At 41.4% G+C, this 27,971-nt stretch overlaps 1 protein-coding gene across 4 annotated transcripts; it reads right to left on the bottom strand.

The window, feature by feature from the left end:
* On the bottom strand, nucleotides 1-27,949 carry LOC111578327 (golgin subfamily A member 7). Of its 4 annotated transcripts, XR_004848552.2 has the most exons (7): nucleotides 27,835-27,949; nucleotides 24,022-24,147; nucleotides 19,666-19,818; nucleotides 11,858-11,959; nucleotides 9,606-9,658; nucleotides 7,603-7,731; nucleotides 2,162-7,521 (listed from the first exon to the last, which is right to left on the bottom strand). XR_004848552.2 is itself a non-coding variant. In XM_023285016.3 (6 exons), exons 1-5 carry the CDS (start codon nucleotides 27,841-27,843, stop codon nucleotides 9,617-9,619), a joined length of 432 nt encoding a protein of 143 aa, XP_023140784.1. In that variant the 5' UTR covers nucleotides 27,844-27,949; the 3' UTR covers nucleotides 1-2,153; nucleotides 9,606-9,616. The 4 variants fall into 4 exon arrangements, 3 of the variants coding, with proteins under 3 accessions (XP_023140784.1, XP_023140783.1, XP_035810870.1); XM_023285016.3 differs by lacking the exons at nucleotides 2,162-7,521; nucleotides 7,603-7,731 and adding an exon at nucleotides 1-2,153; XM_023285015.3 differs by lacking the exons at nucleotides 2,162-7,521; nucleotides 7,603-7,731 and adding an exon at nucleotides 1-2,150.
* Nucleotides 27,950-27,971: the final 22 nt, after the last annotated feature.

Below are 27,971 nucleotides of genomic sequence, written 5' to 3'. Positions count from 1 at the left end.
TAAAATATGTACATGTTTCATTTATTGGCATACAAGGTTTAGATTAATAACACATCTGGATTTCAACTGAAAAAAAAAAACGTAGAAAAGCTTAATGACAAATAAAGACCGAAGCCATTTAAGAAAACGTGAAATGAAACTTCTTTTACACAATCAGAAATCAAGGTAACAGTTGATTGATTAATTATGGTATTCATAAATCAGGACTTTTACATGGAGATATTTTAAATCTGTCAGACCACATCCACATCAGCAGCGGTACTGAGGTTCTCCTGTTTAACAGCAATAAGTTAAAACAAAGACCTGACAGGATCCTCCTGGTCAGGTCTGGTCACACCAGGAAACAGACAGCAGTGATCTGTGTTTGACTTTAGGTCTGGATGGATTCTAGATGCTTCTGTTACGTCCTTCTGGACGAACATGTTGTTTCCCAACACGGTACACAACGTCCACCAGAACCAAACAAACAGAGAGCTCCACTGGTTTTTATTCTACCAGGAGCCAGGTATGGAGGTGGTGCTCACTAGTTGTGCTAAACAAATGGCATGTGGTGTTTTTATTTGTGGAACTGGAAATAGTTTTATACATTAACTGAAACACAGCCATGTGGTTCTGACCGCAGGTTCTGGTATTTTCTGAACATTTAGTGTTGGAAAGAGGCACTTGAACCGCAGTCTACTGTCTACACAGCATTCCTCTTTTTATTTGGAGGAGGTTAAAGAGAAAAGGATGGTGAAACAGGTAGCACGACGAGGACAGGTGTTCCAGGTGACTCCCCTCCCTGTTAAACTGAGATTTAAACTTAGTTTGGTCTAATAACAGAACAAGTCTGGATGGATTTCATTTATTACAGAAACAAAGCTGAGTGAAGCTGCGTTATCTTTTCAGAATCAACGGGATCACAGTGTCTAAATGATGTCAGACTGAGCGGTAACGTTAGCACTGCTAGCACCAGGAACCCTCTTTTCTAACAGGTTTAACATCCACATATCTGTGCTTTATGTGGTTTCAGTCTGACACTACATCTGTCTGTTCCAAACTGGCTGTGGAACATCTTAGATTAACGGCGCTGCTCATTATTAAACATAATTAATCCATCCGACCAGCATTGATAGATCCAGCTACCAGCAGCAGAGGCTGAACTGGTGACTAATCCTCTGTAATGAGCTTCATCATTGTTCTCGTCTGACTCCATCCTTCAAAGATCAGCGCTATAAACACAGCCTGTTATTGGTCGATAAAGTCCGTTTAGACACCACTAAAGTTAAACTGAAACATTTGTGCTGATTTCTGTCCTGCTGTGAGTGAACACAGTAATCCTGGTGTGACCGGACCTTCAGACCTAAATAAAGGCAACATTCAAAGCCATTCTAGGCACTCACAACTAACAAGAGCACTTTTAATACTTCAGTCAGAGGCAGTCTCACAGTATATAGACAGATGTTCACTGGACACGAGTCTAAAATCAACAAGAGTCACCAAACCTTCAGCACAGCAGAGACTCCAAATGAAAAGAACTGTTCCACTAACAGGATGACATGCTGAATACAGAGGAATCACAAGCTTTGACTGGCTTTAAAGAAAGAAAAAAAATCAATGCATAGAAATAAAAGATGAACATTAATATTTAGATCAGTGGCTGTTTGACTGGAATGTCTGGAAATCAAAGGTCACACTGACCAAACAAACCGGCAGAGGAGGAGATAAAAACACAAAAGTAAGAGCAAAGCAACAAGTGAAGGTACAGCGCATGCAGAGAGTCTCACTGATGACCTCAGTCCCAGAGCCAGTAGCATCTCTTAAAGCTGAGGACGAGCGCCTTCATAGAAACACGATACCCTGTCAGTTGGCTTTTATTTAAAAAGGAGCGCCTAAAAAGGAGAGGAATATAGAAAAGTTGATCATTCCACAGATACTACAATTAAAAAAGCACTTTTAGTCCAAACTAAAACGGCTTGAGGAATGTTAGTCGATCCCAGACATCATTTTCTCTCCAACTGAACTCGAATAAAGCCAGAATAGAATCTGAGCAGGAAACACATAAGGATGCTCTGGAGGGGTCATGCACTGGATGGTTGGTACAAAGATGGATTGTAGAGTCGCAGTGTTCAGGATGCAGTCTGGAGGAGGCTTCTGTCGCTGCTGCAGCTCTGCTGAGGAAACACCAACACCAGTCATTAAATCAGCTTTCACAACAACAGCAAGTAAACCCCCAGCATCCACAACCACTGTGCTTCAGATAATGTACGGCAGGGGTGTCCAACATGCGGCCCGCGGGCCAAAAGCGGTCCTCCAGAGGGTCCAATCCGGCCCTCAAAGTGTAAAAATTCCAGAGAAGACATTAACTGCAGATTGTAAATTAGTAAAACTAGAAATTTAAAATAGTTTCTAGATCATGACAAGTTATTATGATCATAAAGGAAAATATTAGATTTTTCATTGTTCTTTTGTTGTTTTGTGTCTCATTTTTGTAATATTTTGTCTTGTATTTTGTCTGACGTTTGTCTCATGTTTTTGTCTTATTTTTGTCATTTTGTGTTTTGCTATATTCAGTTTTTCGTATAGTTTTTGTCGTTTTGTGTTTTTTTTCTCATTTGTGTTCTCTATTTTTTGGTTGTTTTGTTTCTTGCTTTTGTCTGTTTTTATGTTTTTCTTTGTGTAGTTTGTCTAAATTTTTGTTGTTTTCTGCCTCATTTGTGTAATATTTTGTCTTTTTTTGTCTGACTTTTGTCGTTTTGATCCTCCAGTAAATCCTCTATGGTTCAGTTCCAGATGATTAAATGTTGTGTTCCTTTGTAGACACTCTGTGATCTGGAAGTTGTAATGTGGAAATGATAAACTGAGGCTGAATTTATTTTTCTTCATAAATTTCAGGTTGCTCATGATGTTTTGTAAAAAGATAATTCCTTAAATGTGAACATTTTTGCACTAAATTAAAGGAACCACCAGGAGTTATTTATAGGTTATTATGCTGTGGCTTTACTGGTCTGGTCCACTGGAGATCAGACTGGGCTGAATGTGGAACCTGGACTAAGATGAGTTTTACTCTCCTGATGTACACGGAGCTCTGAAGTGATCGATACTGAATACAAAATTAATTCTCAAACACATTATTATAGGATGTTCAACCACCTGGGGCAACATTTAGATCGGGAGACTCAAACTCACTCTAGTTCAGGTTCCATATTCAGTCCAGTTTGATGAAAAAAAATAAAAATGTATTGAAAAACTAATAATACAACAGTTCAGTGATTACAGCCTGTAACTCCAGCTCCCTGTTGTTCTACGGGCCTCTCAGTGACACCTGTCCTGGTTTTGTTCCTGACAGGGCCTCAGCAGTAGGAACACGTATGAAGGTTTGGCTGCACGTTCATCCAGTGGAAACCAGAATACAGCCATAGCCAGTACTGGATTCTATGTAGCTGCTCCTCTAAATGAAACTGCTTTCATTTATTTAAACACATGCCACTAACCCAGTTAGCTAAACGGTAAATAGGGATGAGAGCTGATTTATGACTCGGCATCCAAGTGATGATTCAGCATCAACAGTGGAAACTATCTGGTTAATTCAATGACTTCTGCAGCGCTTTGATTCTAAAAATGTTTCCCAGGAAAAGAAAGAACTCTGTGAAGAACAGAAAGAAAAAGTTCTTGTGGTTTCTGAAGGCATGAGGAAGCAGCTAAACATGCTAACAGACAGCATTTCTGTGTCGGAGAACACTTCACCTGCTATCATCTCATATTTTAAAAGAAACTTCAGCTGTTTCAGTGATCTTGTTAAGTAGTTATTTAAATACTTTTAGCTTTTTCACTTCCCATACTGTCCTTGAAAGATGAGTTTTTTACATTTGAACCTTCTCCAGATGCATCAGCTGCTTTTTTCTCTCAGTTCTTTTTCAAGCTACATTTAAATGGATGCTAATAATCTAATAATCCTGTATATTAATCTGCTCATTAACTTGATAACCGTGTTAATCAGCTGAGATGCACATTATCAGAAGCTGGACTTTTCTCCAGACTTTAGTTCACTGGAACTTTCCTGAGTGTGTTTTTCCTCACACTGAGCTGACTGACAGTGATAGCTGTTGGATTTACTTCCATTTATCCATCCAGAGAGTAAATACTGCAGTAAACCATGTCTATCACACGTTCACCACAAAACGCTGCATTCCAGGCTGTAATTAGTCTTTGGTTTCTTAAAGCCTTGTTATGAGAAGCAGGTACAGTCTGTTCTGTTGTTCCTGCAGCATGTCTAACATTTAAACCAGTTTAAACAGAGCGCTCTGCTAATGGATGATTTACAATCGAGTGTGAAAACAGCTCTTCATACAGTGACAGCTCGTTTAGTTTGGCGTGGAAAACACAATCTAACAGCTGATAAAAACACTTTTCAGACAACAAAAAGAACAACAAACTGATGATGAGTACCATTTTAGCTTCCCGCTGACACGAAATACTCTCCTGTGTGCAGTCTGATTTACAGGGTTCTGTAGCTTCACAGCAAGTCTGAACACGGAGCCAAACGACACCTTATCAGGAGCAGAATGTCTTCTAGACGGGATGCCAGGACACCGACTCGGCGCCATCTGCCTCTGAATGGATGCTCAGCAGTGAGGATGGCCAAGTGTGGTTTCTCTGCAGAGCAAACATCCCACTAGAGGCTGATCCATCAGAGCTTCACCTGGGAGGCTCCCAGCAGCTAAACCTGCTGTAAATCTGCTGGGCCTCCAGCCACAGAGGAATGGAGAGGGGATGGGAAAGAAAGGCTTCATGTGTTCTGGAGCAGCCAGACGCCAGTAAGAAGGAAACTTCTTCTTTTTTTTTTTTTTTTTTAAATTGTTTTTCAAAAGTACAATGTGGGCTGCACAGTGGTTCAGTGGTTAGTACTGTCGCCTTGCAGCTAGTAGATCCCTGGTTCACATCCCAGCCTTCCTGGGATCTTCCTGCATGGAGTCTCCATGTTCTCCTCTACATGTGTAGCTTTTCTCCAGGTTCTCCAGCTTCCTCCCACAGTCCAGAAACATGCTGAGGTTAATTGGTGATTCTAAATTGTCTGTAGGTGTGAATGTGAGTGTGATTGTTTGTCTCCATGTGTAGCCCTGTGATAGACTGTTACCTGTCCAGGTGTCCCCTGCCTTCACCCTCAGTCAGCTGGGATAGACTCCACCCCCCATGACCCTGATGATGGATGGATGGAAAACTACAATGCTCCAGCAACATTATACCTGTCAATTATTTTAAAAGTAGCCCAGAATTTGTAGTATTTTCTTTCTTCTTCTTCTAAACACTGTTATGCCCCATATGTACACTACCATTTAGAAGTCTGGGCTCACTTAGAAATGTCCTTATTTCTGAAAGAAAAGCATTTTTTTTCAATGAAGATACCACTAAATGAATGATAAATCCAGTGTAGACATTGTTAATGTGGTAAATGACTATTCTATCTGGAAATGGTTGATTTTTAATGGAATATCTCCATAGAGGTACAGAGGAACATTTCCAGCAACCATCACTCCTGTGTTCTAATGCTACATTGTGTTAGCTAATGGTGTTGAAAGGCTAATTGATGATTAGAAAACCCTTGTGCAGTTATGTTAGCACATGGATAAAAGTGTGAGTTTTCATGGAAAACACGGAATTGGCTGGATGACCCCAGACTTCTGAACAGTAGCTTAAGTCAAACAAAGCCAACTTTTTCCACCATCAGTTTGATAAGGTAATTAGGGACAGTAACAACTGTTTAGTTTGGTTTTTATCTCTTTATCTATATTACTGATGTGGAAAACACTCCAGCAAACAAACACAGTGTTCACTCATGTTCAACACCATCTAACTGATCAGTAATTCTGGCTTCTTTTCACATTCTCCACTGCCTCACAGTCAAAATATGTCAATTCTGTTTTTGCTTTATCAAGAGATTACAACACAACCTACTTCAGGTGTCATCAGTTCTTCAACTGTGTTTTTCTTGATGTGGTAGGTTTGTGCTGTGGCATTGCTTCACTATCAGTACTGCTAAATTCATGCAGGTATCATCCTGAAGTCGGAATTTCGGCATCCTGACTCTGTTCAGTCATGTGATTCATTGTTCCCTGGAAAAATATCTGCTTTAAAAAAAGAGCCCAGTACAAAACTACGGGTATCATAGTGGGGACAGTTTGGTAGCAGACATATGTTCAGATAAACTGGCAAAAGAGGAAGCTCACTGTAGCAGAGCTTAATGGAGACTCAATATGACTCCAATAAAAGGCTGATGTGGTTCTTCTATACAGATGTATCAGTCTAAGCCCAGAGGAGACACAGAAGGAGAGACCTTGGCAGGAAAAAGAGGCTTAAAAACTGTGTGTTCGTAGTCTGATGGCTGGCTGTGGTTTACCCTGTCGGTCTGTGGCAAAGCTCCAACACAATCCTCTATCAACAGCTACTTATAAAAGTCCTGGCTTACATTCCTCAGCAGGACATGTATATGTATCGAGGCCCTCAGCAGGAATTTCAAATGAGAAGATGAATCCCTATATGCGTCTATACGGTCGTAGGGCAATGGTTTCAGCAGCCACAGGGGTCTGTGGCCCCAGAAACACTGCCAAACACAACATTCCCCTGGTGGAGTTTTACAGGTTGTGTCTCTCTCTGCCTCATGGTGGCGTCTGAGCTGCAGTGCATGCTGGGCGCTGTCCAGCCGCCTCAAAGTACTTTTCAGTATGATTTGGGTTCAACACATCCAAAATGAGCTTCCCTGTCTTTTTCTATTCTGTACACAAGAGAAACAGACAAGGATTTACTGTAACAGAGAACGAAGCAATTTATGGGATGACATGTGTTGTTGAGGTGCCTGCCAGAGGGAAGATATAAAATCCATCTGTGGACGATGATCTACTGGGATGTCCCAAAAGGTTTCAAGGTTCTACGAAAATAAAGTGAGTTGGATAGGGAATAAGAGCTGCGGAATGATAATTGTGATGGAACATGCTTAATGGAGATAATTTCACAAAAAGGAAAATGAGGAAGAGGATATTTTGTTTGTTGGACCACAAAGTTGTCTCCTCTCGGTGATGCACCTTCTTATTTTAGGCCATACAGTTGTGGAAAAAGCTTTCAGACAGCCCATCATTTGTAAAATATCACATTAAGAATCACTCTTAGGTCTTCAAGTGTAATTTGTTTTAGTCCAGTCACAGCCAAAATATTCAACAAATTCTAAAAAAAAAAAAAAAAAGCCATTAAAAGCATAAAATTGATTGGTTCCATAAAAATACCTCAGAAATGTTGAGTATCGGGTCATTTTGGTTCCAGCGATCCACTAGTGAAGGTTGTCCTTTTTATTTTATTAAGTTTTTGTTGCTGTGCTTCGTGTCTGTATAAAGTAACACATTTGAAAGTTCTTCAGAGACAAAAATGGATAAAACAAGGAACCTAACACAGGAAACATGCCTGAACATCCAGATTCTCAGCCAAGAAAGGTCCAGCTGCCGTCAGATATCCAGGAAGTGCAGATGCAGTCCTTCAGCTGTTGGATCCACTCTGCAGAAATACAGACCAATCAACAGCTTGGAAGACAAACCAAGATCTGGGCGTCCAAAGGTTTCTTCAGCAAGAAATTACCTCATCCTGATCCACAGGAAAACCACCGACTGACAGCTTCAGCAGCAGTGGTCAAACCAAACTGGTGTCCAGTGTTCCATCCAACTTTTAGATCATGGCTGAAGGTCCTACAAGGCTGTCAAGAAGCTCCTGACCAATGAGAGACAGAGGTTAGCCCCAAGAACTGGACAGACAGGAAGTGGAAGAAGATTCTGTGGTCAGATGAGTCCAGTTTCCAGCTTCATCTTCCTCCTGCTAATGTGAAGTTACGCAGAAGGCCAGGAGAAGCATTATCTCCAGCATGGACAGGACCTACTGTCAAGCATGGTGGAGGCAGTAGCACGGTTTGGAGATGCATGGCAGGAGAACTAAATGTTAAAATTTTAAGGGTGTCCGAAACCTTCTTTCCACTACTGCATATTATCAGTAACTTTCTGGTTTTCATAAGCTTTAATTTCCAGCTAAATAAAATCAAATGACAAAAAGTGACAAAAAGAAACATCTGAGGAAGGACAGCTCTGCATTTTATGTCCCGTATGTGATTCTAAAGGTCAGTTCAGACAATTTAGAATCACCAATTAACCTCAGCATGTTTCTGGACTGTGGGAGGAAGCTGGAGAACCTGGAGAAAAGCCACATATGTACAGGAGAACATGGAGACTCCATGCAGAAAGATCCCAGGAAGGCCAGGACATGAACCGGGGATCTTCTAGCTGCAAGGCGACAGTACTAACCACTGAGCCACTGTATAGCTCACTTGTAGCGTCATGGCAGTGAATATTCATGGGATGTCCTGAGCTCAGCGGGCAGACATAGCAGAACACTTCCAGGGAGTTTAGAACTTTGTAATGAAATATAAAGGTGTGGATGATGGGAAATCTCCTCATAGAGTTTCCTTATAACAAGCATTAGTCACCATGTGTTTTCCAGTGTGGACAGTTTTCAGCTGCATGTTTAAACCCACAGAGATAAAATTTACTTTACGCATGCCCTGATAATCTGCGGACAGCATAATGCTGCTGATCAAAATACAGATACAGTATGTTTAAAACACGTGTTGTTACCATGGTAACCACAGGTGTCTATAAATCAATGGCATTTAAATGATAAGGATTATGACTTGATAAGGAATGTGACCTAAACTGCTGTAACACTCTGCTGCATTCACATCTTATCAGATATTCAATAAATACAAACTGCTGACTATGAGGAATCATTCACATCAGTAATATTAAACACAAGAAATATTAATACCAATATGGAAATGGAAGAATATGCATTACAGATTGTGACTCAGTAAGTAAAATATGCAGGTTTGTGACACAAATACAGCATGCAGTCACAGAAGGTGTTTTAGGGTAGCGGTGAGACTGTTTCATATCACTCTACAGATGGATTCTTTGCTTCCTAATTAAGTTTTTAGTTTACTTTCAGTCAGACAAATGTCCATCATTGTAACATCAGAAAGACTTCCTCCAACATGACATGCAGCAGAAACTCAGCAACCAGGAAAGTAAACAAGGAAATAGACTATTTTAACTGAAATGTGATAATTGTTTGATTACAGCTACTTAAAGACGTGTATCTAAAAGGAGAAAACACTTCACCTCCTTTGGGTTCAGCTGCTCAGTCTGGTTTGTGTGAACTGAACTCTATGGGCATAAATCCCTCAGTAAATACATGACAAAGCACTACATAATGTGTAGTCATAAAGTACGCAGAATGATCCTTTAAATGCTCTTGAAACAGGCCTCCTGGTGGTAAAGCAGTTAACTGATATTACTCACAGATGACAAAGCTTTAAACTTTGATGTGGGATTTTTCTTTGAATGTGGAGGAGGCATTCTGCATGAGAGCCACGGACAGCGAGGTTCATAAAGAGGAAATCAGTTCCACTGCTGTTCTTTCACACCATCACTGGGAAAATGTATCTGTACACTTCTAAAATCTTTGTTTTGTTGTCTAGCCAAGCAGTAAACCTGTAATTATCTCACTATGTCTTGAATACTCATGATGAGACTCACCGTGTTTGCTTTTATCTAGTCAGGCTTCTGTCTTCAAAGATGGTCACCTCAATCTAGATAGCGTTCAGTCAAGGGAAAGTCATTTATTTCAAGCTAAATTAGACTTTTATTCTACTCACTCTTCATGCAAACAAACACAATGATACTGCAGCTATTGTGCACATTTGTCCTGTTTTCAGGTTGAAACTGTTTTTGAACATGTCCGTGAAACAGAGAACTTGCTCCCAAGCTTCTGAATGAGTGTTTCCCTTGGCGGTGGCGTTGCATGTCGTAGCAATAGACTGGAGATGCAACCCTGTTGACTGAGAACCCGGGGTTCTTAGTCTAATCCACCGTTCATCCGTTACACCCGGTTTCCAAGATTGCGACGACCAAATGCAAAACCCAAGGCTTCAGAATGGTCGCCCACAAAACAACGGGGGACATCACGGACACTTCTTCTTCTTCTTAGGTGTGTTGTTTGATTGCGTTGACAACCATGCTTTTCCACTTTTCTCTGTCATATGTTGCATGCACCCCAGTGTTGGCCTTCCATGTATTTGTCTAGTCCTTGATGTTGTCAATGTGTCATTCTCTGGCGTCCTCTTGCTTTCTTCCCTTCTATTTTGCCTGTTATTGTAAGATTCTCTGTGCTATTCCTCCTCATCACATGCCCTAGGAATTTAATTTTTCTCGATTTGATGGTTGCCAGCATTGTTCTTTTTTTGTTTCACCGTGTTTTCAGCAAGCCCACAGTCCGGTTAGATATCTGAAGTAACCTGTCAGAACTGGTGAGGGTGCACCATGCTTAGCGTTAGCAGTAGAAGCTACTTAGCCTGGCTTGCTAACATTGCCACTGAACATCCTCAAACGGTACAGAAAGCAGGGGGTCTGGCTATCATTAGCGTTTTCATGGGTACTGTATGCAATAATAGAGGAACATAGGAGCACTTAAATCACAAGCAGGACTGAGCAATAGGTCACAATGTAAGCCCAGCAGATGCTTCTACATATTAATAACTTGTCTGTCTTTGTGCAGCATTCAACATTTATGAAATGTCATACTGCTGTTGATGTTGAACCCCCCCTAGAAAGCAGAAGCTACTTTGCGATTTAACTATCTTCCACTAGTTAGCCTAGCTTGTTAAAGTCACCACAGGCTCCGGCTGGTTGATACTTCCACTTAATTGTGTTTTACACCAGCAGCTCCCACACACTTAGTGTCGTGTCCCTCCAAACTTTATAGAAAGCAGACTCCTTCATGGATGCAGTTGTGGTTGCAGCAAATGACAGACGATCAGCTTTCACAGGAAGCTATAGTCCTGTAATCACAGCACTCCACTACCCGGTGATTCCAGCTGCAACATGTAGCAGTTTCAGAGCAACATGATTCCAAACACACTTTCATCCCCTGAGTCCAAAAAGATCATTTTAGTGCAGATGGTCACATTAAGCAGCCAAGTTATCAGACAATTACAAACATGATGATGTTTCCTTGGTTCGAATGTTCAAACCACAGTTCAGGTGAGACATTCCTGTCAATCTTCCAGGTCTCCACCGCCAAAGTCAGCACAGCAGCTCGACAGTGTCGGGAGAAATAAACCAGATCACCGGAGGCCTTATAAAATCACAGGCAACAGTGGGAACAAAGCTCAGCTGTGAACAATTTCAGTCATATTTTGTTATCCCTAATCTCTCATTGCTGCCCAGTTCCAATTAATTGGGATGTTGAGTCACCCCACACACATGTACACTGGGACCGCTAAGATGCTGGAGCACCCGTTGATTCTATGCAGATGCTATGGATTACATACTAACTTTTTATCTGCTGTTTTTACGGGGTATCCCTACATAGCGCTGGATTTCCTGTAAGCTGCTCAAACTGCTGCTTTCTGTTTCCATCCAGCAGTTGTTGGGGGCGGAAGGCCTGTAAATCACTGCATCTATTAGGTCACTGTAAAAGCTCCTTGTTCTACTTAAAGCTGTGGTCTGATCACATTCACATTTCCTGATCTCAGGGTATGTTTAGCGAGTTAAAGTTGACCAAAACATTCAGCACACCATTCCTCTTTCCCGGACATCCTAATTCTTGCATAACAAGATGGTTTTTCATTGTGAAAACTTTGTGGCTTTCAGCCGTGACTGTTTCTCCTTTGTTTGTTAGCAATCTGAGTTTGAGGCTCCTTTATTGCATTCACTGTGTGCTCAACTGAGAAACAAGTTTGATAAATGCTTAAAGATGCAGTCTGCATTCACACAGAAGGGTAGGATACAACTCTGAGGCCTCTCTCGATGGGGTCGGTGAGCAGGAGGCCTCGTGGTGCGTAGATCTTATCATTCTGCTCCTGAATGTACTTTGCAATCTTCTTTAAAATCTGAAAAAGAAACAGCAATCCCATATTAAAATCCACTTCTCACTCATATCTCTCAGTTTGTGTACTTGTCACAGAAAGCATATGCAGTGTTTCTGACTTATTAAAAACCTGAATCTCTTAATTCATTAGTTACAGAAAACTCTGACATGGATCAACTACTGTGTTTGGTCCTTTGACTGGTCCTAAAGGAATATGTATTATCTGAAGTTGCCATTAATCCAACACTTACAGTTTGATTAAAATGTCTCAACAACGACTGGATGACTTGCCATGAAATCTGGTAACCAGACTCATGTCCCTCTTAGAATCGTGTCATATCAGGAATACTGTTTAGTTTGTTCAGTAGTTCCAATCAGCTTTAGTTGCACATGCCAACACACTAATATAAATGGTAGTATAATACCAATAATACTCCACTACATCTGGTATAAGCCTTGAGATCTGTATCCAGATCACTTATCTAAATAACAGAGACCACATGCATGCAGTAGGTATCCCAATCAAACTGATCAAATCACATTTGGTGGCCATCAGTTTCACATTGTGATCAGATCTTTAAATGTCGTTTGAACGGTATCACTGCATTCTGAAGAAATAAACACAAATCTCTGCCTCTTCCTGCTAACTCAAGCTAGCCTGACAAAAAGTATAGGCAGTAGCAGCAATGCAATCAGATGAATGTGTGAGAAATGTTTGATAAAAAGCAAACATTAATGCCAGGTGTAAATGCAAAGACCAATAGACTGAATATCAGTATCCACCGAATGGATCCAGAGAGATGATATGATAACATCTGGAGTGACTAAGGTAGGTACTTGCTTAGTTTCAGCATTTTAGCATCACATTAGTTTTGTTGGTGCCTTGAGACCAGAGCAGAATGTCTCAATACATTTTTGGTCCAAAATCTGCCCATAGGCACCAAGTCTTGACAATGATCAAGTCCATCCAGTAAATGGGTGTTTAATATATGGACATATTTGCAATTTCCTTTAGCTTCTCTGAGGAGATATCAAACCAAAGTCATCACTGAGCGAATTTTAAAACCCTCTAAACATCAGAACCCCTGGGTGGCTGTGGTTCAGGGAGTAGAGCGGGTTGTCCACTAATCACAAGGGTGGTTTGATTCTAAGAAAGCGAATGTGAAAAACACAGTGAAGAGTTCTGAGTACCACTAAGTTAGAAAAACACAATAGAAGTCCACCCGACGACGTATTTTGTTCAGGTAGCGGTTTCTGCATGTATCACATGAAGGGTCCCCAAAACATATGGCAAAATGTTCTGAAAACTGAAACAGTGATAAAGTGGTGTGCAGATTTTAGACCATCTTTCTTTAAAAGTATTCATGGTGGTGGTGATTTATTTGTATACATATATAGACCAATCAGGCGTAACATTATGACCACCAGCCTAATACTGTGTAGGTCCCCCTTATGTCATCAAAAATGCTCTGAACCATTAGGAAGGCCTCTCAGGGTGTCCTATGAGGTCTGGATCAGAGGACCCCTCAGAGAGTCCTATGGGGTCTGGATCAGAGGACTTCTTAGGGTGTCCTATGAGGTCTGGATCAGAGGACCCCTCAGAGAGTCCTATGGGGTCTGGACCAGAGAACCTCTCATAGAGTCCTATGGGGTCTGGACCAGAGGACTTCTTACGGTGTCCTATGAGGTCTGGATCAGAGGACCCCTCAGAGAGTCTTATGGGGTCTGGACCAGAGGATCTCTCAGAGAGTCTTCTGGGGTCTGGACCAGGGGACCTCTCACGGTGTCCTATGGGGTCTGGACCAGAGGACCTATCACGGTGTCCTATGGGGTCTGGACCAGAGGACCTCTCAGGGTGTCCTATGGGGTCTGGACCAGAGGACCTCTCAGGGCGTCCTATGGGGTCTGGACCAAAGGACCTCTCAGGGTGTCCTATGGGGTCTGGACCAGATGACCTCTCAGGGTGTCCTATGGGGTCTGGACCAGAGGACCTCTCAGGGTGTCCTATGGGGTCTGGACCAGATGACCTCTCAGGGTGTCCTATGGGGTCTGGACCAGATGACCTCTCAGGGTGTCTTATGGGGTCTGGGACCAGAGGACCTCTCAGGGCGTCCTATGGGGTCTGGGACCAGAGGACCTCTCAGGGTGTCCTATGGGACCTGAACCAGGATGTTGGCAGTGGATCCTTTGGGTGCTCTGGGTTGTGAATCAAATTTGTTCCACTGCATCCTGTTGATGTTTGAGCAGAATGGGCTCTAGGAAGTTTGGACGTCAAATCAACATCTTGGGCAACTGTCATGTTCCTCAAGATGTTCCTGGTTGTTGGTGTTTTTGTGATGTGGTGGGGTGTATTTCCCCGCGGCGGTAGGCCAGTGACATTAGAGATTGTTATTTGCATGAAGGAGTGTTCTTGTTCAGGGACGTTTATTTGGGTGTCCAAGTCTCATCAACACAGATTCCAAAATCCAAGATTTCCCAGCAGAACACCACATAGTACCAATATGATCGATGTTATTCACTTCACCTGTCAGTGGTCACATGATGTTCTGGCTGATCGGTGTGTATTATTGTGGTTTTTGACCAACAGAACTAAAGAGAGCTTCAGAGAAGTTTAGAGCTCATGTACTTTCAACAATTGTGAGTGGGGAGGCTTTCAGATGGTATGTGGCGATCAATCCAACAAACACTTGTTTGAAGAACACCAATACCTTAAGGCTGCTTACATTTAACATCTTAGAGCTTCTTTTGTTGAATGAAAAATCATTTGAGAGGGGAAAAACTGTTTTAGATTCCTCAGAATAAAGTTTTCATGAAGTGTTCTGGTTGCAGTACTGAACTTTTGGTAGTTATTCAGCTAGATTACCAAAAATTTAAATGATGCCCAGCAATGCTTGAGATGATACACAAAAACAAGGTACAATTACATGTTGCGTGCTCTTGCTTTCTTGTCAGATCTCAGTCTAAGTATGCAAACAGAGGATCCAACTAGCCAACCCACCACATTCCTGGGCTGAACAGCTGAATAACAGATTTTACTTTGGTATCTTCAGTACATTTAAATTGCTGAACTTAATGGGTGCTCATAAAATCCAAACAAGCCAAATGTTGTTTATCGCTCTTCATTTCTGTCCACTGAGAAGAAAATTCAGAGGATTCCACTGATATACTGATCCATTTACATTCCATACAAACCAGACCAAAGGGGATTTTACATATTTATAAATCATATTTATTTGCAAGCTCTCATAAAGGTCATAAACCTTTCGATTTACTGCCAAGTTAAAAGGTTTCACACAGCAGCAAAACAACTTAGACTCTTATAATACTGACAATACACTGTCATTCATGTCTTCTTGGAAACCATCTATCTATCTATCCATCCATCCATCCATCATCAGGGTCATTGGGGGCTGGAGTCTATCCCAGGTGACTGAGGGTGAAGGCAGGGGACACCTGGACAGGTAACAGTCTATCACAGGACTACACATAGAGACAAACAATCACACTCACATTCACACCTACGGACAATTTAGAATCACCAATTAACCTCAGCATGTTTCTGGACTGTGGGAGGAAGCTGGAGAACCTGGAGAAAATCCACACATGTACAGGAGAACATGGAGACTCCATGCAGAAAGATCCCAGGAAGGCCGGGACATGAACCGGGGATCTTCTAGCTGTGAGGAGGCGTCACTGTGCAGCCCCATCAACGGAAACTAGTAAAATGTTAATTGTAATTTTCATTATTAGAACTGAATCATTTGATACGTTTAAATATCTACGCCTGTATGATATGAGTTGTGATACCAATACTAAAGTAAAACAGTATATGATCGCTATCTTTGAGAAATATAAAAGGTTTTTTTATTAACCCTCTAAATCCAGGTGGGTTGAAACATGCCAAAATTGCACCATTTGTCAGAACAGAAAGAATAACAGAAAGAATCATCAGATTTTCATTTTTCAGATGGTCCTTACACATATTCTGTGTGTTTCTGTGAGGGAATTTACCACATCTAAGCCTAACATCGTGATATTTAATCCAAACCACTTTATTCTTCTGATTTAAAATGTGCTAAAATAAGGTTGTAAAATGTAGGTTGTAAAAACCTTCATTATTTAATAGTGAGCCCTCATTTCTCCTAGCATTGGTAATACCATATTGATTCCATTGGGTTTTTTATGTTTTGTAAAATCAACAAAGAAATTCAACTTTGACTCTGATGACGACAGTCGTGTTGAGATGTTTGCTCAGTAGAAAGCTGTGAATAAAGCCATGTCCTTCACCCCCTTTCTTTCTATTGTGAAAGTTCAACTTTATCTATTCTTTTTTCCAAGATTACGGCATTATAGCTGCAGATAAGATATTTTTGAGTTCCTTCTCCTTCCAACTGTGCTGTTTCAGGGCTCTATACTGCAAATAGACTGTGGGTTAAACTGAGCATCAGTAGGAAACACTGGGCTTTATGGAACTGTGATAGGGAGATTTTATTTGTTTTTCACATTTATGGACCAAATTATAGATTAATCAAGAAAATAATGAGCAGATTATTTAATAATAAAGATGCTACCTGTTGTAAAACTTAGTGCTACTAATTGTTCATTTTGTTGAAGAAAACTAAGTCAAAAACTATATTTTGAGATGATTTAATTTTTTAAAAACATTAATGAGACATCCATATATCCTTACTGAGAATAAAAGATGTTTTAAACTCAGTGAGTTCATGTGTGGGTTATCCTCCCAGCAGCAGCAGAGCGCCAACAGTTCTGGACCCTGAAGCTGCTGCATCCTGTTGTCTCAAAACGAGCAGACTGCTGGACTCGTACTGCTGGTGAAAGACTGAGGAGTAGCAGTGTTCAGACAGAAAGCCCTGTTCATCTCCAATATAAACACATTTATTACACATCTTCAAACTGCTTTTGCCAGTAGCTGTCTTCCAAAAAAAACCATTGTCATTTTATTTTGTATCTACACATTGTTTTAAACAGTCAACTTATGATGTTTTATTCCTTTTTGCTGTAGTGTTGTTGATGTGCTGCTTCATTTATCTTAGAGCAGTTTTTTGAACAATTAAAGTATGACCAGAAACATGGTTTGGCATCAAACCAGGATAGTTTGGCCAACTGTACATGTTCAGCCTCTTCTTACTGAAAAGGAGACGGTTTAAATGAAATAAATTAGCTGTTGACATTGTGTTTAATGTGACAATCCAACAGTCTTTATACTGATGTGGTCCAGATTCCCTCCTCTAAGAGCTGGATCACTTTTTCAACACCAACACATGCCAAGGAGCAGGAGAGGAAACATTAACACGTCTGTTGGTTGATTTATGTGCTGAGATTTTTTTTAAGTGGAATTATATCTCTTTCTCATGCACTAGTTGGAAAATACTCACACGTCTTCCATTGATATATAAAGCTATCTGCTTGTACAAACTGTACATAGTTCTATGAATTTACACCATGAAAACTCACACTTCTATCCATGTGCTAACATAACTGCACAAGAGTTTTCTAATCATCAATGAGCCTTTCAACACCATTAGCTAACATAATGTAGCATTAGAACACAGGAGTGATGGTTGCTGGAAATGTTCCTCTGTACCTCTATGGAGATATTCCATTAAAAATCAGCTGTTTCCAGCTAGAATAGTCATTTACCACATTAACAATGTCTACACTGGATTTATCATTCATTTAATGCTATCTTCATTGAAAAAAACTGTTTTTCTTTGACCTCAAACTTTTGAATGGTAGTGTCTATAGTCTTGTTTCTGGTTGACTTTTATGAGATTTCTGTTGGTTTATGGGATTTAATTTAGGGAAAGGACTCTGTAATGTTTTTAATAAGACAGATCTGAGGATGCCTGTAACTCCAGGTAGTCATTCCGTGCACCTTTTGGTAAGGTAGTATGTGTCTGTATGTAGTCATATTGTTGCACTTTGATGGGGAAAACATGTCTGAAAATCATTAACTGTCCTCAGGCTTTCTAGGTTCTAGGTTCTAGGTTTGGTTGTATCCACAAACCAGTGGCAACTTCTTCAAATGACAACAGCATGATATACCAGACCATGCCTCCTCCGTCCACGGCTCCATGGTCCAGTTCTGGTGCTCACTTTAGTGGTGGATGGGGGGTCATCATGAGCACTCTGACTGGTCTGAATCCCCATAGAAAGCAAACTGACAGCCAGCATTAAAGATCTCAGCGATTCATGCTATGATAGCTCTGGACAATAGGGTTGTAATGAACAGTTAGGTATGTACCTCAGTTTTGGATCACATTTTTGCTCACTGAAGGCTAATTTTTCACTGGAATATATGTGTTACAGTAGAGCAAAGTTACAATGATATAGATCATAGAGAAAAAGTTAATATTCTAAGATTATTTATTTTACAAAAGTTTGAAAAAAAAAAAATCAAAACATGTAGTTTCATTTCTACAAACTGTGTTTTTCTGGCTACTCTGCTCATCAGCTCCAGAAAGATATTTCACCATGCTGAATGTACCCTCCAACAGTTTCCTGACAGATTTCTCCTCTGTACACATTTTGACCATACTGCGTTTATTTTATAACTTTCATCTTAATCTCTCATTTTTTGTTCCCATAGTTGTGTTTTCTCTGCGTGTGACTTTCAGGAAATATCCTGAATTTAAGCTTTGATTTGGTTCATGTTCCCGACAGAACTGCACGTCAAACATGATTAGTTCAAGGCCCGTCAGACATGTCCAATGATTCTGATAAACGCTGTCATTTGGGCTAGTTTTTAAAAGAAAACATGCTGTGTTAACAGGCTGGTGGGTTTGGGGGTTCAGGAGGGTAATAACTAACTCTGCTGGCATGTTGTAGATGACTGACAACAAAATTTCCACATTAGACCTTTCACTCTAAAAGTTCCATTCCACAACTACAAGTCTATGGACATATATAGAGCCCTGATAGTCATGTTCTGGATGACAGCACGAACCAAGGAGATACTTCACACTGAACAATACATAGTGTACCAAACAATCTGAGAAAAATACATGCACCATTTGTTGGTATTTCTCAAAAGCAGCTTGACTTCATTGTTCATCCACTCAAAGAATCTGAATAAATCTAAACTGCTTTTCTCTTTAGTTGTTCCTGAACCTGGAAATGCTGGAGTCTGCTTGCAATAAACAATGCTTCCAAAATAAGAGGCAGCTGAATTAAATATGGTATTCTGGTTCTTTTCTTGCTGCTTTTCTGTGCATCCTCTGCACATTTCCAAGCGGAGTAGAGGAACCCAAGTCTTGATGCATTTAGCCTGCTCACTGTAGATGTAGTTGAAGTGTTGGTTAAAGACAATTTGTCCTGAAACTAGGGGATTAATGTACCATGGATTGAGGTCTTGAACATTTTGGACACCAGCTTTGGTTGCACACACCAGCACTCCATTTAAATGTTTCTGGATGAAAAACTTTTTAGAATAAACTGCTTATTCATGGTTTCTGCCAGATATTTTACTGTGATTATAGATGTTCAGTGTTTTCATCCAAAAGATTTCTTCAGTTTAAACTAACCAAAAACATGAAGGTTGAAAGTGAGTAAATGTGGTTTAAAGTATTTTGATCCCTACTATTAAATCTAATACTAGCTAAATGTTCTCTGTAATATTACTGTGTATGTTCCCAACCACTGCTAATGTTCCACACTCATTTCTGTTCATTCTGACTGTATGAGTCTGCACAGATAAGCATATCCTACCTTCTCATAGTGCGTCTCCATACACAGGAACACAGTGTAAGCCGTGAGGCAGGCCAAACAGCCTTCAATATAGGACTGGCTGCCCAGTTTCTCCGCCTCAGCGTACAGGTTGTTCAGCATCCGCACCGTCTCCTCGAACTGCTGCTTGTCAATCTGAAAAACATGGAGCATAAAGGAAGATCACAGGGTTAAATCAGGGCACAAAGCCAGGGGTGTTTCTGGATGGTCCAGGATATGTGAGTGGAAACATTGCCCTCCTAGCACCAGATTGTTTTCTCCTGTTCTTTCCATCTCCAGATAAATGAGGGGCTGGATTTTCTTGGACCAGTCGTACATCAAGGGAATGCTGGGCCTCCTTGCTGCATTTGGAAACACCTCCTGAAATGATTAGGATGCCTTGGCCGTGCGCTCTGCGAATGTTTTCACTTAATACCTGACAGGACCAACATAGCGAGAGCAGGACACCCACGGTCCAGTTCAGGAGGGATTCCTGATGGTTCCTCCATCAATCGCACCGATCCACTGAGTCAGATCGTCAGGAGGAAGACCGAATGAGGAGAACAGTTGGATTCAGAGGCTGTTCTGACGAGGGTGTCGACAACGGTCCAGAACAGTCCGATGGTCAGTCTTTGATACTGACGGGAAAAGACGGAGCCTCCAACCAGCCCAGACGAGGAGCCAGCCAGGGGCCTCCTGAGCCTCTGAAAACCCTCCAATGTTCTGCTCCCTTGTGCCCGAGGAATGCAACAACAAGCTCCAACACATTAGTGGTCTTAGGCGTGTTTCATACTCACCATCCAGACCCTTTGTTCTCCTTCTAATTTTCCAATTCAGAGGCTGTGACTCAAACCACATTTCTCCGTCTGAGCATCTTTCCATTGCGTCTGATGCAGCCAAACTAGCATTTTAAAAATGTTAGATGAGGGCACAAAGCTGAACAGGGTTTACAAATCCAACCGAGGAGGAGGATATCTCTTAATTTTAGCTGTCACTAAATATAATATGAACTTAGCAAATAAATATTAGACACAGGTCAGAGAAAACAGCCAATTAATGAATCCCTCCTGAACAGTTTGGCCAGCAAGCTTCCAAATGCATTAGAACTCTGAGTGCTCTCCCAGGTTTCTGGCACTATTTTCCAAAAGCATTTAAACAGAAAAGGGCAACCAAAAATAATAAATCCCACAGCCTAAGATAATTATCAGCAAGAGTGGGATGCTCGACATGCAAACTCTGCAGAACAAGGCCGGCTACATGTTCCAATCAGACTGGAGGTAAACGTTGGCTCTAACAACACGAGGGCCATTTTTATTTTAATACATTCTGCAAACATCGCCACAGTGACATAAATTTCCTAAAAATTAAGCCACTAAGGTCTGGCATTAAACTGCATATTTCATAAACAGGGATTACAGCAAATCATTAAAAATACATGTGGGAAAGACTTTTTATGATAGGGGACTAAAGCTGCTACCTCCCAGAGGAAAAACAGTCATCTGTCCAGCTGTTCACTACCTATGAGTGTGTGTGTGTGTGTGTGTGTGTGTGTGTTTGTTGTGTGTGAACTGAATCCTACCAGAAAAACATGTGAGACCACCCAAACCAGAGGGAAGTGCCAATAAACCAGCACTAAGTGGTGTAAACGTTGTGAAGCTGCTCTTTTCATGTGGTGGAAGCAGCTCTGTCCTGTGAACTCTGAACTGTTGGGCTGGAACCGTCTCTAATGTGGTGTGGAGCCAGTTCCGTCTCAGGGACCTGCTCTTCCTCCTCCACATCATAATCCATATCTGCCCTTAGACCACTTCCACCACGGCTCCCATTAGCACCAAGTCCAGCAGGGTGAAGGAGCTGCTGAGAGTCTCCATGTTCGCACCAGTTTCTGCTGTATATTTTAAATCAGAACACCAGTACATGGCCCAGTGTGGATCATTTCTATGATAAATTTCACATTTCAATGCTGTTTGTTTGTTTGATCTTTTGCAAAACACTGAACTATATGATTCATCATTTTTTTATTTTGTTCCAAATGAACGGTACACAGTAGAGAGTGTGTAAACTGATCCCACTGGATGGCTCAGAGGTGCTCCAGTCACATGGGTCTCCAGTAATGAACAGGAAGGACAGGACAAGGGCATCTATGGGACAGTACCAAAGCTTCTAGAGAGGAGGTTTTTAACTTCAATGTTCCTGTTTAGTGTGTTATACTTTAAAATAAAGTCCTATATATGTACATAGCAACTATCTTCAAGCATAAAAGAAGACAACACACATTCACAGTGGACAAACAAGAAACAGCTCCTTGGAAATGACCCATCACCTCTTTGATGGATTTAATCACCCCTATGCCTCTAAAAAACAAAGATGAAATGTCATGTTTGGTTCCATTGGAACAGCTTACAACAGAACCTCGTTGTTCCTCCTGAAGGTGCTCCTATGTCTTACATTCTAAAAAAGAATGGGACATCTCACCCATGTCCACTTTGTCCTCATGCTTTCTGTTTGAGGTTTAAAGAGCTGGAGAACCAGGTCTGCCCATCAAGGCCTGGTCTCCTCAGAACTGCTCAGGTGTCCTGTAGTAGCAGGCACCAGGACATCAGCAGATCCTTTAAGCCCTGGAGGTCACCATGAATCCGTCTGGTTTTTACAGAACATTCTGCTCATGCTCAATCAGACTGGGATTTGGGTAATTTACAGGCTAACTCAACACCTTGCGCTCTTTGTTGTGTTCCTCAAACTGTTCGTGAACAATGTTTGCAGGTGGACAGGGAACCTGCTGAAACAGAGCACTGCCATCAGGAGTACTGCTGCCATGAAGTGCTCTGCAGACATGATTAGGAAAGTGTTCTAGGTCAGATCCTTCTTCACAGACAGCATCCAGCAGTAAACAACAAACACACACCATGTTCTCCACATGATGGAGAGAAATGATAATTCATCAGACTAGGCTTCATGTTCCAGTTCTCATGCTCATTGTAGGTGCTTTCAGTGTTAGATGGGGGCAGCAGGGGCATTCTGGGGGCAAAGCCAGCCTTACTGAACCCTTCACTGCCCACATACATCAATGAGCCTTTAGTGCTCTCCTTGAACCCCTGGTGGTAGATATCAACCTGCACACCAGGAACTGACTGATCACCTGCTGCCTCCACCCCTCTCTAGCTCCACCCCTCTACCCTCTCTACCTCTTCTGTCCCTCTCAGCTCCCTTCCAGCAGCAGATGGGTCGCTCCACATAAAGAGTCGGGTTCTGCTCCAGGTTTCTTCCCTGTTAAAAGGGTGTTTTTCCTTGTCACTGTCTCCTTAGGGCTGCTCTGGGGGTTCACATGGGTTCTATTAAGTGTCTTGAGACATTCTGACCTGTAACTGGCGCTATATAATTAAAATTGAATTGAAATTATCTAGGAGTTTGCATGTTCTCCCTGTGCATGCGTGGGTTTTCTCCGGGTACTCCGACTTCCTCCCACAGTCCAAAAATATGCTGAGGTTAATTGATTACTCTAAATTGCCCGTAGGTGTGAATTAGGGCTGCCACAAACGACGCGTCGACTAATCGCCTGAGCACGATACGTCATCAAAAGCGGAAGTGAGCACGCAATGCAACAGAAATCACCGTCCGAGTGGAGCGCGGAACACGCATGGACATCCGCGCTGTATCGTGCATATATAGTATATGCATATATTATATACGCACAATACAGCGTGGACATCCGCGTTTACGATACAGCACGGACATCCGCGCTGTATCGTGCATATACTATATATGCACGATACAGCGCGGATGTCCATGCGTGTTCCGCGCTCCACTCGGACGGTGATTTCTGTTGCATTGCGCGCTCACTTCCGCTTTTGATGACGTATCGTGCTCAGGCGATTAGTCGACGCGTCGTTTGTGGCAGCCCTAGTGTGAATGTGTGAGTGCTTGTTTATCTATATATGTAGCCCTGCGACAGACTGGTGATCTGTCTAGGGTGTCCCCTGCCTTCGCCCGAGTCAGCTGGGATAGACTCCAGCTCCCCCGCGACCCTAGTGAGGATTAAGCGGTGTATAGATGATGGATGGATGGATGGATGAAATTATCTATCTGACTTGTTGATAGGTGCCAATGGAGCCAATGAAGACAATCAGAGTTCTTCATTTCACTGATCAGTGGCTCATCAGACTATATGGTTTCATTTAGGATGTAACATTGTCCTCTGACTTCACTGAACTTCAGATAGTAATTTTTGGCCGTTTTTGCTCAGCCCTCCTTAGTCTTAAACCACTGGTGTCCCTTCATCCAAGACAAAGGTCAGGGAAGCATAAAGTCCCATGTAACCATGTGAAGCCCTTTCAGATAAAACAGTGAAGACGAGTTTCTTACCCTGGTCTCCAGCTCAGAGGGAAACTTGGTCTGGAACTGGCACACAGTGCCGTTGGTGTAATCTCTCTGAATGAAGACTTTGGCAGCGACGGCTGCCTGCGGCCTCATGTCCTGCAGACTGTGGGTCTGTGGAAACAGGACATTAGAGTTAATACGAGACCACACCATACCGTGATATTACACCTCTGCAGTCTGTATGTGTTCAGGTTTCATTTGAAGCAGCACAACTTTAGTTCTACTGATAGAGACTAACAGTTCAAAGCGCTGATGTGGATTCATTCATGTTATGTTTTTTTTTTTTTTTTTAAAGTAATATCACAAACTATTATTATTTTCACAGAAATGTGGCCCTGCATAGACTTTCCATCAAAAATTACTGAGAGACTATTGTTAATGATTTGTGAGCTTTTGAAGACATTTTCTCTGTATTTTGGGTTACTGGCTGCTTTGTAAGGCAGACTTAAAATGTGACGAGAATTTGTAGAGGGAAAAAATTCCTTGTAGACACCAAGTACTCTGGACTCCTGGAAGTATTTGTTAGTGACAGCTGAAAATAAATATACAACTAATGTCTGTATCTTATATGAAAATTCAATGCAACACATGATAAAAAGCCTGCTGTCTTTTTCATTTATTTTGATGGATAAATTACTCAGTAGCAGTCTGCACCAAGATCTGTATTAAAGTTACTCACTGTGTCAAACTAAAAGTAGTTTAACAAGCTGCTCCAGTTTTAGATAGTTTTATAAATCTGTTTTTCTGATGTTCTAAAATGTCATATTAGTACATATTAGAAGTGAAACCAGTTTTTCTCAACATGGGTTCCGTTCTATCAGTTTTCCCAGTAAGGTTTGACACTGAAACACCATGAACACCACCAAGACCTGACTGTGATGTTTCACACCTCTGCTTTCTCTGCTGTGAGACGTCTCTTTACTGCAACAGAGGGAACTTTATAATATGTTCCTTCTAACAGAATACCGAAAAGATTTAAAAGAAAGTAATAAATCTCTATGGAAACGTGCATACAGGAAGTTACTATTGTCTCCTTCAGCAGAAATAACGTCTTGCAGGTGTTTAGCATAACTGTCCATCAGACTTCAGAATTCTTGATGACCCGTCCATCTAAACTCCTTCTGTTGTAGAGTTGACTTCTGCTTTAACTTCCACGTTAGTACAGCTGGCCTCTCGCTATCTTCAGCACTCGTTCACATGATGCAGTAGGAACAGATGAATCAGGAACTTCAAGCAGCCCAGTCCTTGAGGCAGCAAAGCAACCATAAACCACAGCAGGTCCACCACGGCGCTTCACAGTTGGTTTTAGGTTGTTCTCCTGAAAAACTGCCGTCGGTCTTGTTTCTTTTAAATGTATTGTAGCACTTTGAGATTTTATATATAAAGCGCATTATAAATTAAAGGCATTATTATTATTATTATTATTATTGGTCTGCTCCAAACGTGTCCTGGTCCCGCTGCCAAACAGCTCCATCTTTGATTTATCTGTAGAGCACATTATTCCAGAACGTCTGCTTTCTGTTCGTATGCTAGTTGACAGAGTGTAGTTTGATCTAATGCTTTCAGGACAGCAAAGGATGTTTCCCAGAACGTTTTCCAGGCAAGACAAATGAGTGTAATCTATGATTGACAGATTGACACAAGCAGATGAGAGCTACATTCAGATCCTGTGATGAAGCGTTGGGGTTTATGGAGACTTCTTTTCACTCAGAGCCTGAATTTGCTGGAATATTCAGTCCTGGACAGAACAGCATTCATTTGAAATTGATCCCATTTGTGGAATGATGCATTTTAACTGTTTGGAAACCTCTTTAAATCCTCTGCCAGACTCACAGGCATCCATGGCATATTTTCTGAAGGCTTTTCATGTGTCACTTCTTTGAATAGATCATGTTTATTAATGAGTGTTGTTTCAAACAGGACCAAACATTTGCGTCTTCAAATATGTTGAAAAAGTCAACAGTTTCCATTGGATGTACTTATTTCCTCCTATGGCTTTGGACAGTTGATTTGCTGACTGATGAGATGCCATCTGATGAGTTTAGTTCCTGCATATCTCTGCATTCATCCTGTTGCTTCTATAATAAGTAAAATCATCAGTAAATGGCCAGACCCTAACAGAAACACCACCATGTCTGACAGATGAAGCGGTGCTTTGGCTGAGCAACTGCTCCTCTTTTCCCTCCATTCTTTCTTCTTTCTGTCACGTTGATAGAGGTTGATTCTTGTTTCATTAGTCAGCAAAACTCTGTCCCAGAACTCCAGATTTATTTCTGGATGTGTTTTTGCTGCCTGGCCTTTCTGTTGAGGCTCTCCAGGTGTTTGCATCTGGAGCTGAATCCTCTGAGGTTCATGAGGTTTTCTCTTCATCACTGACAAGCTGTTTTCTTCAACAAATGCAAATGATTTCCTGCTCATCCTAAAGACATACCTCCCTACCCTGCAGTCACCTCTATACTCACTGTACTGACCGGGGTTGATCCATTTCAAGTCCAAATTTCAATAATAAATCCAAACAATGCAATTACCAAATCACTAAGGCTGGTATTATCAACATGTATTCTGCAGCGTATCTGACTCAGGGTTTAAATGTCATGTCAATGGTTTTAACAACTGATGCTGCCCTTTCTGTGTAACAGTCATCCTCATCAATGAGAAGTAGTCCACTAACAGTAAACACATAAAACCCAAGAAAACATCTGATCTGTGAAACAGAAAAGGAGCACTTCTATTTTATTTTACGCCTACTCTATTTATCTAATTTAACACAGTCACTGTGATGGTTGTCTGTGTTCAACTGAATATTCTGTTACAAAATTTAAAAATAAATACTTAATAGATACATGCTGGAAGCAGTTCATATCAGGAAGTCTTTATCTCTGCATTAGAACACATTTAATACTCTGACGGTGTCGGATGAGGTGATGCTCCACGACATTTTCAAATCTACTAAACAGTAAAACATTTAACTGAAGACTGACTTCAAAGAATTATGCTGCAAACCAAATCTGCAAAATATTCATTTATATTTTTTCTATGAATGGTTTATCTCTAATGCTGACAGAACTCCACCTCAGTGTGAACAGCTTTAAGGACACGCTGAAAGTTTAATGTAAAATCCATCCCTTCATTTTAAACTGACTGTAGTTAAGCTCAAAAACTGTGTAACTCTCCATATGCTAGCTGTCAGGACTGCACACGGATATGCGGATTTATTTAATGTCTGAGATTAATAATATAATCCTTCAGGCACGACATTAGTATAACAAATGTTCAGGATTATTATCTCTGTTCCTGAACTGCAGCTGGTTTATCTGGCTTCTTAGAGCTGCTGTGAACTTGTGTTTGTGATCAGAACATCACTACTGACGCCAAGTGTCCTCCTATCTCCAGCATCTTTATACCGTCAGGAGACAAAGTTTAATCTGGCAGACTGACTGATTTATTTATTTATTACTCCTGTATGGAGCCTGACAGTTCAGCTACACAGCATTTAGCACCGAGCTAACGATAGCTGATATTCGCAGCTTGGCTAAGAAGGTTATAAAAACCCTTTACCGACCTCCCTGTGAGTAGTTTAGTCTGAAGAAAGCAGCTCGTTAGAGAACCCGGAGCTAACCCTCTACCGGTAAACACTACAGGTTAATTAGCCACCTAGCAGAGAGCTAGCAGGGAGCTAGCCGGCTAACCCTGGCTAACTTTATCAAACATCCTCCCAGGAAACACCCTGACATCCCGGATAGACGTTCAGATGAGCTAACAGCTGAAAAAGAAGCCATAAAGCCACTGGTAGCTCACCTCTGCCATGTTGGACCAGGATTCTGTTTATCTCCTGCTAGCAGTGGTGCGTACTGTCACATAACATGTCCGACAAGGAACTATTGTCTAACAAGAAAAGTTCCGGATGTGAGAGACTGTTGTCCCACTTTGTCCTG

The sequence above is a fragment of the Amphiprion ocellaris genome, chromosome 6 (assembly GCF_022539595.1).
Source record: "Amphiprion ocellaris isolate individual 3 ecotype Okinawa chromosome 6, ASM2253959v1, whole genome shotgun sequence".
Classification (NCBI taxonomy): Eukaryota; Metazoa; Chordata; class Actinopteri; family Pomacentridae; genus Amphiprion; species Amphiprion ocellaris.
This window is presented reverse-complemented; position numbering and strand designations above follow the sequence as displayed.

Bases quoted from the DNA above. Each gene is read 5' to 3' on its own strand.
- LOC111578327 (XM_023285016.3), bottom strand. The intron at 11,960-19,665 runs GTAGGATATGCT...TTTCTTTTTCAG, and splicing joins TGGAGACGCACTATGAGAAG to ATTTTAAAGAAGATTGCAAA. The intron at 9,659-11,857 runs GTATCCTACCCT...AACGCTATCTAG, and splicing joins TCGAGAGAGGCCTCAGAGTT to ATTGAGGTGACCATCTTTGA.